The sequence below is a fragment of the Quercus lobata genome, chromosome 4 (assembly GCF_001633185.2).
Source record: "Quercus lobata isolate SW786 chromosome 4, ValleyOak3.0 Primary Assembly, whole genome shotgun sequence".
NCBI lineage: Eukaryota > Viridiplantae > Streptophyta > Magnoliopsida > Fagales > Fagaceae > Quercus > Quercus lobata.
In genome coordinates, this window is record NC_044907.1 from 53,391,400 (window position 1) to 53,406,929 (window position 15,530).

At 39.5% G+C, this 15,530-nt stretch overlaps 2 protein-coding genes across 2 annotated transcripts; one reads left to right on the forward strand and one right to left on the reverse strand.

Moving 5' to 3' along the window:
* The first annotated feature begins 328 nt into the window (after nt 1-328).
* Nucleotides 329-4,694, forward strand: LOC115987323. The gene is made up of 7 exons (XM_031110855.1): nt 329-688; nt 830-1,005; nt 1,082-1,134; nt 2,229-2,343; nt 2,556-2,678; nt 3,934-4,105; nt 4,280-4,694. Exons 1-7 carry the CDS (start codon nt 569-571, stop codon nt 4,463-4,465), a joined length of 945 nt encoding a protein of 314 aa, XP_030966715.1. The 5' UTR covers nt 329-568; the 3' UTR covers nt 4,466-4,694.
* Nucleotides 4,695-5,813: 1,119 nt separating this feature from the next.
* On the reverse strand, nt 5,814-9,120 carry LOC115983604 (protein TRI1). The gene is made up of 2 exons (XM_031106321.1): nt 8,555-9,120; nt 5,814-6,287 (listed from the first exon to the last, which is right to left on the reverse strand). Exons 1-2 carry the CDS (start codon nt 8,879-8,881, stop codon nt 6,162-6,164), a joined length of 453 nt encoding a protein of 150 aa, XP_030962181.1. The 5' UTR covers nt 8,882-9,120; the 3' UTR covers nt 5,814-6,161.
* Nucleotides 9,121-15,530: the final 6,410 nt, after the last annotated feature.

Here is a 15,530-nt window from a genome sequence, read left to right on the forward strand (position 1 = left end):
CTTGGGCAAAATCTTGGACAACAATGCGATTTAGGTCAGATTCTTGGCAAAGAGGGAGGATTCTTGCGAGATTTCGAGATATTTGGGGTGAAGGGTTGGTCAAGTATGTTTATATCAGGTTTCAAAGGGGAGACCCACTACTAGACTCACTGCTAATAGACCTGTTGCCAATTGCCATAGGCATTAGTTTGTTCAGTGTTGGGCTTAGGTCTAGTCAATTGGGGCGGGTGGATTGGGTTGTTGGGTCTAGTGGACAGCCCTAAATGTGTAAAAAAAATAATAATAATAAAATAAAAAAAAAAGCATTACTTGTAGAAATAAAACTGTGGGGGAAAAATCCTAAAAGCCCGGCCGGTTTATCTTTCGATATTTGTATGTTCTTTTTCTATCAAAGGGGTAGAAAAACAAACAATTCAACTTGCAATGCCACATGACAATTTGACATGTTTGTGGTGGTAGTTTCTTCCACACGTCCACTGACTCGCAGTTAGCAGCTAGCAGCGACACACTGACCCTCCTCCACTTCAGTTTTATTGTTTGTGTGGTGGGTAATAACTTAATAAAAGTTATGGCCTTAGCTTTGTCATCTTCATTGAAACCACTGTGCTCCTTTTCCTCCTCCGCCACCACTTCACCATCTTCAACCCAGCAAGACTCCTTCAGCTACCGTCCTGCTGTTATTCTTCCAGCTAAGTCTCCATTTCTTTCTGTCTTCTCTTTACACTCACTTCATGCACATGCGCTGCACTCCATTGCATGCATTTTGCACCAAAACTAGTTAACTTAACTGTGTGTGTGTGTAATGTGTATGATTCTCAATTCTATACAGGGCTTAGGGAACAATTCAAGTGACTACCTTAAGTTAGAGGCCACTTTGAAAGAGAACTATGGTGTCCCCACCGTTATTGCTAAGGTTTCAAGGCTTGATTGGCTTAGAAATGCTGCTGGTTTGGTGGACCCCAATTACTGGCGTGGCACTCTCCGTCCTCGCCCTGTTCTTGATTGGTTTTTCCTTTTTTCTCTATTGGGTCTCTTTTTTTTTTTCTTGATTAAGCAAAGGCTTATATGTCTATGGTAGCAGGTATTTGAAGAGGGTAGATGAGGCTGTTCAAGAGGCTAAGGAACTAGCTCAAGGTATTCTCATCTCTTTGCTTATAACTTTAATTGAACTTACAAAAGTTTGTTTCATTTTTTTTTTGTTGTTTTGATTAGTGTTTAGTTGTGTAATGTCAATATGTTTCTTTTAATTGTGCATGAGTAGTTCATTTCATTCTACATTATTTTTCTCTTTTATGGTAGTTTGTTGTAGAATTTTAAGACAATGAGTTGGTCCCTTGAGAGAGTTATAGTGAAGGATCGATTGCATTTTTTTCCCCATGTGGTTGGACTCAAATACTTGAAATGGACAACTCTTAAACTTCATGCACTAATTCTCTAGATCGAGAAAATAGTACTAAAAAAGAAGAGGTTAGGAGAATCCAAACATTTGAGGACCATGTGATTTGTTGCTTAATGGGATGACTGATTTCATCTTCTTCTTCTTCTTTTTTAATCTTCCCAGCCATTGTGCTTGCTACTTTAATTAATCATCCTTATTTCTATTTGCCTCTTGTTCTCTCTTGGATTGAAGCTTTTCCCTTTCTTGGTCTTTCATTTGCTCTTCTTTTTTTCTTTTTTATGTAAGTTGGTCTTTCGTTTGCTTTTAAGCTATAGATGGTTTGGTTTGTTGATTATTTACTTCTAGTTGCTGTTTCTGCCAGTGAATCAAGTTGCTGTATAAAAGAGTCCATCTTATACCTTATAGAAAAAGTGTTTGCTGGGGAGAAAGAAAAATTCCAATTACATAGACTACTAGTACCCTTTTATGTCTTTTATTTGTGTAGATAGAAGTCTGTCAGATTAGTGAGTATTTCCTGTGACTATGGAGAAATAGTAATAACAATTCTAAAATAACCTTATGCATTTTGAAAGAATTACAGCTAATTATCTGTTGTAAATAAATGAAGGGCAGAGAGATGTGGACCAAAAAGGCATTTCAAAGCATTATCTAGCCTTTCGAATTGTTTCATCCTTGAAATCACTGTCATAAGTTATTCCCATGCAATTAGCAATTCATGCAGCTTCCTTTCTCTGCCAGCCTGTGTCTTAGTATTTTAATTCTCCATCAAGGACATAATTATGTGCTTACAATGGCAGTTTCTAAAGTTGTGGAAAATATCTTATTCTAGGGGGTACTTTATCCTTGATTGGACACTCAGCTGGAGGATGGCTTGCACGTGTTTACTTGGAAGAATTTGGACTGTCCCACATCTCCTTGTTACTGACTCTTGGAACCCCCCACCTGTAGGTTATCGAACCTTAATTATTATTACTTGCTAATGAGTAGTCTTGAACCCTGGCAGTTGCACTAATACATAATATGTTTTTTTACATTGTTATAAACAGGGTTAATGGGATATACTAGTAACATTTGTTGTGCTATCTGCAAGAGCTTAATTTGAATTTCATCATGAGAATTACCATTAGCTCTTTTTATTTTCTTTTCATTCTTCCAGGCCACCTCCAAAAGGTCTGTCAGGGGTTATTGATCAAACAAGGGGTCTCCTGTATTATGTTGAAAAACATTGCTCAAAAGCTGTGTATACTCCTCATCTGAAATATGTATGTATTGCTGGGAGGTAAACTCAATATCAAATTCTGTTATTAGTCTTGCTTCTAGAATCACTTTTTGTATCACTCTCCTTATTCAATTGCAATGGCTTTTGCTACTTCGCACCAAAATTTTAGGTTCTTTGGTGCCAGTTCATTTGGCCTAAGGGAGTCTTTGGTGTAGACTAGTAGTAGTTTGACTCTTATCTTGCTGCTTTTTTTTTTTTTTTTTTTTTTTTTTTTGGGTGATTTCCCATATTTGAAGAGCAACAAATCAGTATTATCAAGATAAATAACTAGTATGGCTTCCTTGGAATATTTATTTCATACAACCAAATAGGAAAACTTCTGGAATGGTATAATTCAGCAGAGTGATGTTGGAAAGCATGAGAGAATTGGGCTGTATGGCTACATGGAGTCACACAGCCCAACATAACATGTGCATGATTGATTTTGTAGGAAGTTTGACATGCTGCAAGTTGTATTACAATTACTTGTTGCCTTAGAATTAACTTGGCTAGAGTTCATGAGCCATGAATTTGTAGATATGATGGTCGTAAAGCATTTTGATGCTTTACTACCATAACCAAAGAACTGAATATGAGCAAAATTTCTTTGTACTGTTGGTGAGCTGTAGTTCCAATTCACTGGTGGTTGGTGTGATGAATTAAGGAACGTGCTGGTACTGCATCTATGCATTTTAGTGACTCTGAAGTAGCATTCACTGGCAAGAATCATCATTTAACCTGTTTGATTCCATACCCAAAAGCCATAGAAAAGAACCACATGGCAAAAATTTGGAGTGACACAATTGAATGATGGAAAGGCTTAGTGGGGAAGTGGTAGGTGAGAAGGGGGAAGCTTTTACATTTAGTAGCTTTTTCTGTTCCTTTTTTTTTTTCATTTTCCTTCCCCCACCCCTCCCTCCCACTCTGCAAATAAGGCACTGATGAGTTATGGCAGCAAAATGGTGCACGGATGATGCTAACAGGATTAATAATCCTATTGATGTGAATCAAGTCTGAATTAGCATGATGTTTGCCAGGTCTAGTAAAATTCATTTGCATAAAACGGAACAAATTTAAACAGGACAAGTATAGTGTATTTATGGATGAGTGAGGCACACTTTTATTTTGTAAATGGCAACAAGAACAAGAGTTTATCATGCAAAAGGCATCATAAAATTCTATAGTTGTTATCTTTATAATTATTGCTTTAGAATTTGATTTATTGCTTAAAAGCTGTGCGTAAATCTAGAATCTAAAGGGGTACCTTAAACTGCAGGTATATCCAAGGGGCTCAGCTCTTTCGCAATTCAACTGTAAAAGTTGAGTCCACAGTTCCTATTGGCAGTGCCCAATCAATTTCTGAGGATGCTATCATGAATGATTTGAGCACTTCAACATCAAATACAGCAACTTTACGCGCTCGCTTTGTTGGCCAAGGGTATAAGCAGGTAAAGTCAATTATTTTAGCAATTCATTTCATACTATAAACTATATTAACGAAATATTGTCATCGAGGAGTTGAAATTCTCTCTTAATACTTCTTCTGTGAGTTATGCTATCTTCCTCTCGTGTAGCATGCAAATGATGGTTTTGGTACTGACTTGAGTATGGTATTTTGCCAGGTTTGTGGACAGGCCGATGTATGGGGTGATGGGGTTGTGCCAGAAGTATCAGCCCATCTAGAGGGTGCTCTTAACATTAGCTTGGATGGAGTTTACCACTCGCCAGTTGGTTCAGATGATGTGTTGAGACCATGGTATGGTTCTCCTGCTGTTGTAGAGAAGTGGATACACCACCTCCTCAGTTAATGGATGTGGAATATCAATTCATTATGTAATACTATTAGTTAACCGAGCAAATCAAACAATATTCTTTTGACGTTCAAAGAATCTATCACGTATTCCATTCATCATAAATTCATTGTTTACATCTTTTTTGTATTCCTAGTCATTCTGTTAGGGAAGCAGAAATGCCCTTAACATTTTGTGATCTTACTATTTATGTAATTAATGTACACTCAAACACCGTTTCCCCTTCTTTGATTAATCTCACGTTGAAAGCCAATTGGACAAACTCTTGTCCTGCATCTCACAATCAAATCCTTGCACTTACTGCTCATCTACAGCCAGCTAGCACAAAAGCATAAAACTTACTGCTCATCTACAGCCAGCTAGCACAAAAGCATAAAATCTTTTTTCAAACCCCCCCCCCCCCCAAAAAATACCATTTTTTCCTCTCGTGTATGTTGTCCACAGTTGAATTTGGTACTACAAATCCTGCAAAACCAGATTTTAAATCTGATTATGAACATCAGAATCTGCATTTGAGTTCAGATTAAGTAACTTCATAAAAATAGCAACTGAATTTTAATCTAAATAAATCCATGAAACTTGCATACACCATGGATCCAACTATTTACAATGTTTAGTCATATGATGCAGCTGTAATTGTAAAGGTTTGTTTAGCTTATTTACAATGTTTAGAATGAACCTTATAGCAGGCCAAGCTAGAATTTCTTCCAAGAGAGTTATGGTAGAATACTGTGGTTAATTCTTCTCCCCTGATAAATGAAAAGGTATAACCACGTTTTCACTTTTGTTTCGCAGTCAGCTACTCAGCTATAATTAATTCCACTGATTTGTCAGAGATCACATTGTCAGGTTTGGATCTAGCTGAGTCATGAGTTCAGAAATTTGAACTAGGAATGAATTTCCTAGGCCATTCTCACCCTCTTGTTAATTGTTATTGAAATTGTTAGAGCAAGCAATACTCATACTTGCCATCGTAACAGATCCAAAGACAATTAAATGATAAACTGCAATCCAGAAAATATTTACTAGCAGGAAATCACTTTGAAAGAATACAAGGCGCCAATTAAGATGTACTCCTATAGAAAGTTGGACAACATGGACTTTAATGGATCTAAGAAAATATGATCACCACAATATGGCAACCATTTTTGTGGATTTGTATTGCATAACTCAAATATGTAACATCTTGGCTTCCTCCTGTCTTGACTTGGTATGTGGGAAAAAAGAGGGGAGCAATAAAACAAAAACAAAAAGGACAGATAACATCATCAGAATTCGGAAGTAATGCAAGTGAGGTGGTGCCCAATAGTATGAGCTCAATGTGAACCATATGAACAGGAGCATATGCAAAAAAAAAAAAATTACTTAAATACATCCAGATAATTCTCCATAATCCAAGCCACCAAAGGTTTGAACAACCTGCTGGTAATATAAGCTAACACTTAGCACAAATAACAGTAAACTTGATATCAGAGAGCTGCGTAAATACCATCTGATAAATTTTCCTAAATGCTTTTTACAACATGTCCAGCTAAACACTATTTTTAGTTGCAAACCCAGCCCAGAGAGTTCACTCTTAAACAGAAGTTAAAGAAACATAATAACATTCGAAAGGATTAACGAGAAACGTCACAAGAGATTGCTCTGTAAAGGGTGGGAGCATCAATCCTGAGGCAAACACCTGAGTCAGCAGTTACTCGGTCTTAATAAAGTGGCGGAACAGCAATTTTCCAATTTCCAGGAACCCAACCTTATCCTTTCCATCAAATAAGCCCTTGAGCTTCTCATCACAATAGATCTCCCTCTTATCTGCCGGATTCTGCAGTCAAAAGGCACGCACATATTTCATCAAAAACATTGTCAAAATCCAAATCAACAAAAGATGAAGGCATCAAGGTCTACCCTGTCACATTAGTAGTGCAGTAACAACTACAATGTATGCAACACAAAACAGGTTCCCTATAATAAAGGCATCTACATGTTCCAGTTACAAGAGTACCAGTAATTATCAAAGACAACTTCGGGAGAAAAGAACTAGTTCATTTTAATCTGGACTGGGGAAGGTAGAGAAACAATTATATTTTATTACATATATACCAAACCCCAATCTGGCAACTTTAAAGACAAAACTAATTAATCCATGAACAGTAACAGCAGGCACTTAAGTTTTCACAGAAAACAGCAGCACATCCAGGAAGGGAGGAAGCCGTCCATTTACTGACTAAGAAGCACATTAAGTATTACCAAAGAATTTGAGTTTTATATATTTTAATTCCTTCTATTTTTTTAAGTGTGCGTTTCTCAGGGTGAAGCCTATGTTACAGGGGAAAAGAGTGAAGAAAAGGTCTAACATCCTCAAGGAGTGGCAACTAGCAAACAAATATTTAACTGCAGAGGGGTCCCAATGCAGAATAAACTATAACTCTGGATTATATGGACATAAGACCACCAATTCAATTGGCCATGAATTGCATTCCCTAATCCATGACAGATCCTACATTCCTATATTCTGTTTATCATGAGACAAGAATCCTCAAATTACACCATTCACACACAATCGCAGCTTATCTAAACAAGTGACCTGCAACTGAAGCATTAATTTCAAAAATAATTCAAGTATCATATTAACAATAAAAAAATATAAATATAAAAAAACTAGAAACACCAGTGATACATGAGATTCCTCTGGTTAAATAGTCAATATTTCACAAGGATAAGTGCCTAGGGTTGGAATATTGACTAATAAACTAGATCAATAAAATCCAATGTATATTCTCAACATACCCTATCTTTAGAATTCCATATAAACTTGTGACCTTTCAAAAATAAATATGAAAGGGAGCAAAAAGATGAAACTATCAAGGCCAGAGGCCTTATTAGCATTGGCCCAAACATTACTGCTATATGTTGACGTTTGACAAGGGGAAATGAAGTCAAATCAGGTCTGGCAGTTCTGGACAGCTATGATTTTGAAGAATTAGTATTAGGCATTGGTGGGGAGAAACGGCTAGAAAATAGTAAGGAATAATAGAAACCTAAGTTTTGGATCGCTGTTCCACAATTGTAAAGAGTAACCCATGAACAGTAGCTAGTTGTTTGTTGATTATTAGAGCCTATTTGACAGATGGGTGGTTTAGAGTTTTTAAGTATTGCATTTTAGGGTTTTAAAGGTGACAAATCAATGTGGCCTAGAGCTGTGTAGCTCAACTGGCATCTTTTGGAGTTTCCAACAAAGAAAACTAGGTTCAAATTCCCCCTCGCAACTTGTAATTACCAAATTTATCAAAAAGATGACAAATCAATGTGTGGTTGCAAAGTTTCAATTTTGTTGAAATTTAAAGACAGAAATAATATATAAAAAAAAAAAAAGAATAAATTTCTAGCCATCATGCAAGCCTCAAACAAAGCTTCAATGAGACAAGTAACCTATTTCTAGTGGAAACTCTGACTTCTTGAAACCCTAATAAGAGTTGGACTCCTTGTCCTTGAGCTTTTACTAGTGAGTCCAAACTAAACAACAAAACTCAAATAAAACCAAAGTAAAACCTAAATGGACTACCAATCTAGCCCTCGGTTCCACTTTCATTGTCAATCCTCTATGCTATTAGGGCATTTCAGTTTCAGTTTGGCTTCTTTTGCCTTGCATTCTAAAGAAGAGCCCTTTAGACTTGCCTCTAACCATTAAAAACCTAAAAGCAACTGACCCAAACCTATCAGAACCAGCTGCTGGGTAATCAACAGCATTCACTGCGCTAAGCAATTTATGCTAAGGTAGCAAGTACCAATCTTGTTCATCTTACTCCCATTCTTTCTTTCTTTTTTCTTTTTTTTTTTGAGAAGAACATTCATTCATATATAATAAAATATAATACAAAAAGGTCATTACTTTCAATATTCATTGTTACAATGCAACCCACTTTCACTTCTAACTGACCCCACTTGCCAGAACCAGTTGCCGGGTAATCCAGCGGTACTAACCCGTGATGGGCTAAACAGTTTATGCTCATGCAGCATTCTTGGAAAAAAAAAATTGCAACCCATAAAACAAGAAGAGTAAAAAAAAAAAAAAAAGAAGGGGAAATGGACCTGGAGATTGTGGAGCTTGATGTAGGACCAGATTTGCTTGACGGCGTCGGAACGAGAGGCCTCAGGAGCACCCAGGAAGGTCTGGAGTTGTGGAGAGATTGGACTCACTTTCTGTATCCCAGAGGCTCTTTTGGGCACTGTTGTAGATGTAGAAGGAGTCGCCTTTGCTGTCTTTGTTGGTTTTGGCTTCGCTGTTGCCTTTGGCTTTGGCTGCTTTGAGGTGGTGGTCTTGATAACCTCAGCGGCAGAAGCAGAAGAAGCAGAGGACTTGGCTGGGGCTAAGAGTGCTCTGCAACCTCTCAATGCCCTAATTCCAGAAGACGCCATTCTCACTCACTGTCTCAGTAGAGTCTCACTGTCAGGTCCTGAAGTAGAGGAAATAGACGAGGGTTTTTCTTCTTCTTTTTTTTCTCCTCTTGTGTTTGTACTCTATACTCTGTAGTAACACCGCCTATTTGAGTCTAGTTTTCAACACGCCTGAGGCCGAGAAGGGGTGGATTCAAGCACTAAAACGGCAAAAACACCTTGTCGTTGAATGGTAACGGCCCTTTTTCTTTCCCTTTTTTCTTTTTTGAAGGAAGGAAAAGATTATTTTTATAGGTAAAAACTAAAAAAGGTTTTTTTTTTTTAAATAATTATAAAAGCCAAACAATTTTGTTAGCTAGCAACTTTTTTAAACTATTTAGGAAACTAGCAACTCGAGTCTTTGAGATTCGATTTCAATATAGCAAATCAAGTTTAAGAGACTCAATTTCTGTGTACTGGCAAAGCTGAGGCGGATTAAAAAGATCTACGTAGAAATCAAGTAAGACTCAATTTCCTGTTCACCATCTTCTTCCTTCGTTCTTTTTCTCTCTCTTTTTATTTATTTATTTATTTTTCTATCTGTCGTCCCAATCCCTTCTTCCAAGCCCCCAAAAACCCAAGACAGTCATAGATCACCAACGTCTCTTCCTTGGCCTGAAAGTAAGCTCTGATTGGAACCAAATTTGGGTGGCGTAGCCTACCCACGGCGGCCATATGGTGGTCAAAAACTTGGCTGCTCGTAATCGCAGTCTTATTCGCGTCCATTCTCTTCACTGTTAAAATCAACTAGTTATCGAGCACAACCTTGTACGTTGTCCCAACCGCACCTCTCCCAAGCAACTTCGCCGAGGCTCTCATCAGCATTTTGAAATTGTACACTTGTGCCTCTCCTCCACAGAACACCAAGTTCCCACTCTTCTGTACCCTTCATAGCTCGTCGCTTTTGCGTAGCTGTAACACTATTTCGTTTTCCTCCACTTGTTGAGCTTAGGCTGTTGAATTCAGAGGAGGAGTGGTGTTTGAGTTTGTGGCCTCGAACAATGTCGTTGTTGAGGTTTCAAGTTTTGATCTAGGCTGTTGGCGTTGGTGTCAGAGGTAGTTCTTTTTTTGTTGAACAGGAAATCGAGTCTTAAAGACTTGAGTTCCACGTGGATCTTTTAGTCCACCTCAGCTTTGCCAACACACAGAAATCAAGTCTCTTAAACTCGATTTGCTACAGTAAAATCAAGTCTATCATACTCGAGTTATTACTTTCCTAAATGGTTTGGAAACGTTGTTAACTAAAAATTGTTTGGCTTTTATAGTTAAAAAAAAAAAAAAATCAACTTTTATGTATTAAGAGTACGTTTGGCATTAGCTTAAAAAAATCAGTTTTTTTTTACTATTTAGTTTATTTTTGCTATTATTCATGAGTCCAATTGCACTTTTTGATATTACTCATATATTCCACTATACTATTTCAGCTACTTTTTAGTTTTATTTACAGTACTTTCAGCAAAAAGTTTTCAATTTCAACTAAATAAGCTGTTCCCAAATGAACTCACACGTTTGGGATGAGCTAAATTTTTTTGCTTATTTTCACTTTTAACTTATTTTTGCTACTATTCATGGGTCCTATAGCACTTTTTGATACTATTCATGAGTCCCACTGTATACAGCTTATTTTTTAACATTTTTTCTACACTTTCAGCAAAAAATTTTCAATTTTAGCTAAATAAACTGTTCCAAATAGACAATAAAGTTAGCGAAATGTTAGGTCTACACTAATTTTACAATGAATCTCAGTCTTATGTGGTTGATTATTATTGATTCTAATCTAAATTTACCATTGAAATTGTAATGTGGACATTAGGGATGCACACTTCAAACGTGTCTCAGTGCTAGTCTCCAATGCAGTTAGAGGGTTGAGCTGTCCACAAGTGTCTATTAGCAACATAATCTCTAGTATTTGTCATAGATTACAAGCTTTTCACTCCATGCAAGTTTCACATGCTAAGCGGGAGGATAACAAACTTGCACATATTTTAAATTGAAATGTCAAGGGGATTGATAATTATGAAAGTTGGGTAGATGAAAATCAGGGAATCATTGAATCGACTTTTGCTCAAAATGTTTTGAATTTATCTTTATCTTAATAAAGTTACTTTTTGGTTGATTGGTAAATGATGAAGCACGAGCTCGTCAGTAAGAGTGGGCAGATGGAATCCCTTGTTGTGTGTGAGGGTATGCTCTATAAGGGTCACCGGTGTGGTGTCTGCCACAACGTCTCCGATACCAAAGTTAGAATAATGACAAAACAAGATAAAGAACCAGAATGCTCTCTCAAAGTGTGAGTGTATGTGTGTACTTTCTGTTGACTGTAAGAGGGCTTTATACATGCGGCTTTAGGGGCTAGCCGTTGTGGTTGTTAATGCTTTCCCAAGTAACGCCTCTGGTCCAATAATGGGACTTTTAAGAGGCTCCCAACGGTCTGCCTGGTTGATTTGGTAACTGCCCAGGTCATTGAATGACTCCCCTGCCTTCGTCAATGATGACTGTTTTCTTCGTTGTTAAGGATGACTTCGTCAGGGAGGCTTTCTTCATCATTAGTGTTAGCTTCGTCTGTGGGATGTAATCTCGTCATTCCCATCAGTTGCCACCCAGGTTCTGGGGTCGTCTGTGACGTGTCATGACGATCACGGAAGATGAAAAGTTTTCTTGAGCTGTCTGTGACTCTTGGGGTTTTGTTCCGCATTTAATGCAACGTGGTGACGCTACACGCAACGTGGCCACGTGGCGCGTGCTGATCCGTGGAATTAATGGTATGACTCTTGGGTTTCCCGCTGGTTTTTCAATCATTTTTTGGCCTAAGTTTAAAACTTCTCCTCTTCTAATTTCTTTTACTTTTCAGAAAGCAAAACAGAAAAAATACCCAAGCGATACTCTGAGCGTTTTTTTCTTGAGACTTCCTTCTTCTTCAAATCGTTGTGCTGTGCTTTTGGTGTTCCGCCATTGAAGGTACGTTTTTCCTTACTGGTCTTTTCCTTATATTTTCCTTTTTTCTTACTGCAGTGTAGTTTCTGATTCTCTCTTTCCTTTTCTTCCTTTTCTTTTCTCGGTCTTTGATTTTCTGGGGATTTAGCTTGTATCGTTTTTCTCTGCCCTTTGATTTCTATACTTCCATGGATGGTAGTTTGGAGGTTAGGATAGCTTGCCCATCGATCTCATTTCTTTTTGCGCGCCTAGGAGGGTCTTTGGGTACTTACCTGTTTTTAGAAAATTTTGTGTTCGAGGGCAATTGTCTGAGCGTGGTTTTGGGCGACTTGTTGCCTTTGCTCCGTCAATCGCTTAATTGGTTCGAGGGTTTAGCAAGGAGAGAAGTGATGTCTGAGGTTAGGTCTAGCGATCTCGAGACTGGGTTGTCATCTAATGGCGACCCACCTAAAGGGGATACAGCCGTCTCTGGTCCTCGGGAGGTTAGGGCTTTTTATGCCCTCAGGGAGGTGTGTGGTTTGGACGTCGAAACTGTGAGTAGGTTCAAGGATAGGTTCCAGTTTCCGGCAAGGGTTCGTGTCTGTCTACCTAAGGACAAAGATAGGGCCTGCCACTTTTTTCCTGGTGAAGTGTGTTTTTATGAGTCAACCTTCTCCTACGAACTTAGGTTCCCCGTCCACCCATTCCTGATGGAACTTTTGGCCCATTTTGGTATTGCTCTCGGGCAGCTCATACCTAACTCGTGGAAGATCGTGATCAACTGTATGCAAATATGGTTGACCTCCAACGGGGATATGATCAGGATGGGTGAGCTCACCTATCTATACCATTTGAAAGAGTCCAAGGAGTGGGGGTATTATGAGTTAGTCCCTTGGGAGAGAAAGACAAGGACTGTCAAGGGCTTACCTTCGTCCTTCAGGTATTGGAAGTTGTGCTTTTTCTTTGTGTCTGGGGACGACTTCGAGACTCAATCCAGCAGTGATTGGGGTGATATCCCGAGGTTGCTCCGTCGATGGGGAACCCCGACCTTAGGTGCGTCAGTATTTCTCCCCGTCGTTTTAATTTTGCCACCTTTGAGGCTTTAGTATTGCTAACTCCTTTGTTTCTTGTTTGGTACAGTTAAGAGACGGCCTAAGCTTAAGAGCCGACACAAGGAACGCATTGAAACTGCGATCGGGTACGCTGAGACGATTAAGAACTGGGACGACCTGGTTGACCCCCGGACCCTCGCTTTCTACAACCTCGGTCCTGACCCGTCTCCTTATGTTCTTCGTCAAGTCGGTATTGAGGACAAAAAAAGTAAGTATTATACTCGTCAGTGCTGATTCTTCTTATGTACACTTAGGAATTCCTGTTAAACGTTTTCTTCTTGCAGAGATGACAACAAAATTTAACAAAGACATGTACGTGAAGATGAGATCCAAAAAGGACGAACCGATGTCCAACCTGGAGAAGAAAACTGTGCGTGTGACCGGGAAGGGCCCTGCTCCCACTCCCCTAAGTTCCGTCCATCCCATAGCTTCTGAGACGACGAGGACGGCCTCTCCAACCACGTCAATAGAGGAGATCCCTACTCCCGGCTCCAAAAGGCCAAGCGTGACTGGCAAGGAGAAGGAGAAGGAGAAGGCTGATACTCGTTCGTCCACAATATGGGATGACGAAAGGTTGGCCGTGGACAGGGCTCACGAGGTTGTCACTCCAGCGGATTTGAGGGCTCTTTCCGACATGTCATTGAACAAGGTCGCTTCTCGTCATGTTCACAAGCTCGTCCAGGTACGGTGTTCTCCTTCCACACTTTTTTTTTTTTTACTGACGACTCTATGATTTCCTCCATGTGTTGGGAGAGAGCCTCCATATTACCATCGAATACCTCACTCAAGAGGCCAAGGTGGCATCTCTAACATCCCTGATGGAGGATTTGGAGAAAGAGAACTCTGACCTTAAGAAGAACTTGATTGCCTCTATGGACGAGACAACTTCTTTGAAGGAGAAGGTCAAAATACTGGATGACGACCTCAAGGTTGAGCGCAAGTTGACTTAGGAGAAAGATGAGCAGCTTCTTTTAGCCAAAGAGAAACTCGTAACCATCGCTGCCAGATCCGTGGAGGCTTTCCAGACCACTGACGAGTACAATAATGTACTCTTCAGTTGGTACTTCAAAGGCTTCGAGCTTCTCAGGAGGTATCTGGTCAAGTATCCTGCTGGGGTCAACATGGAGAGCCTGGACCTGGAGGAGGTGGATAAGGAGATAGCTATGGACGAAGCTGCTTAGTCTTCTGCCCCGAATGGTGATGCTCCTGAGCCTGCTACTGACGCACCTGCCAGTGAAGATGCTGCTGCTGACGCCTGACTTCAATACTTAGAAAATTTTTCTTTTGTTTATTTTTGGTGGATGCCCATCCTGTTTTGGGCCTTTTTCTTTTTTATAAATCTAATTCCAGAACAATCAATTTTATTTTGAAAACAATGTTTGCGGCCCAGTGGTTATGGGTTTTTAATGAAGCATACTTACTTGTTAACAGATGTTTTGGCTAATTTATACTCGTCCATATTTTGCACTCTGCGATCTGTCTATTCGTCAATAATCTGTTACTTAATTGTTTTGACGATCTTGAATGCAGTCTGAGTGTTGTTTTGATTTGTTGCATGGTTCTTCCCTTTCCCCTTTCTTTTTGTGTGAATCCATCAGACGGGCTCTTGTCACTTGCACTTGCTAGGGGGTTGTACCTATGGTGACTTACATCCGTCAAAACGGAATCTTGTCACTTAGTCGTTTTATTGCTTTTATAGCCTTTGTATCCGCTACAATGGTCGTCGGTAACTTACATCCGTCAAAGCGGAATCTTGTTACTTTAGTATTCTATACCCGTGGGGTTATCATCAGTAACTTACATCCGTCGAGGCAGAATCTTGTTACTTTAGTGATTTAGGGTGGTCGTCAATAACTTACATCCGTCGAAGTGGAATCTTGTTACTTAAGTGTTTCATGGGCCTTACGATTGACTAGAACTGCCTGCACAAAGACATCAAAGGAATAATTCTTTCATTAATTTCAAGAACGAATGCATTCGTCTATTACATTTACTGGTGGTACTTCTTTAAATGCTCAATGTTCCATGGTCGGGGGAGCCTTTGTCCGTCCATGGTTTCCAGGTGGTAACTTCCTTGTCTTGAGTAATGAATGACGCGGTAAGGTCCTTCCCATATAGGACCCAACTTTCCTTGAGTAGGGTCTTTAGTTGCTGTGGTGGTCTTGCGCAGGACGAGGTCTCCTATGTCCAGTAGCCTGAGTTTAACCCTCTTGTTATAGTACTCGGCCATCTTTTTCTGATACTTTGTCATCTTGCTAGATGCGTTATCTCTTACTTCGTCCAAACAGTCCGGTTGAGTCGCAGTTCATTGTCATTGAGTCCTTCGCTGAACGTTCCTCGTCTGAAGCTTGTTACCCCAACTTCTACTGGGATTACAGCTTCTGTGCCATAGGTAAGCCTGAAGGGTGTCTCTCCTGTCGGGGTTCTGACTGTGGTTCTGTAAGCCTATAGGACATTAGGTAGTTCTTCTGGCCAAGCACCCTTCGCCTCGTCCAGCCTGGTTTTGATAATCTTGAGCAGCGTCCTGTTCGTCACTTCCGTCTGTCCGTTTGCCTGGGGGTGCCCCGAGGATGAGAATTGATTCTTAATTCCAAGGTTTGAACAGA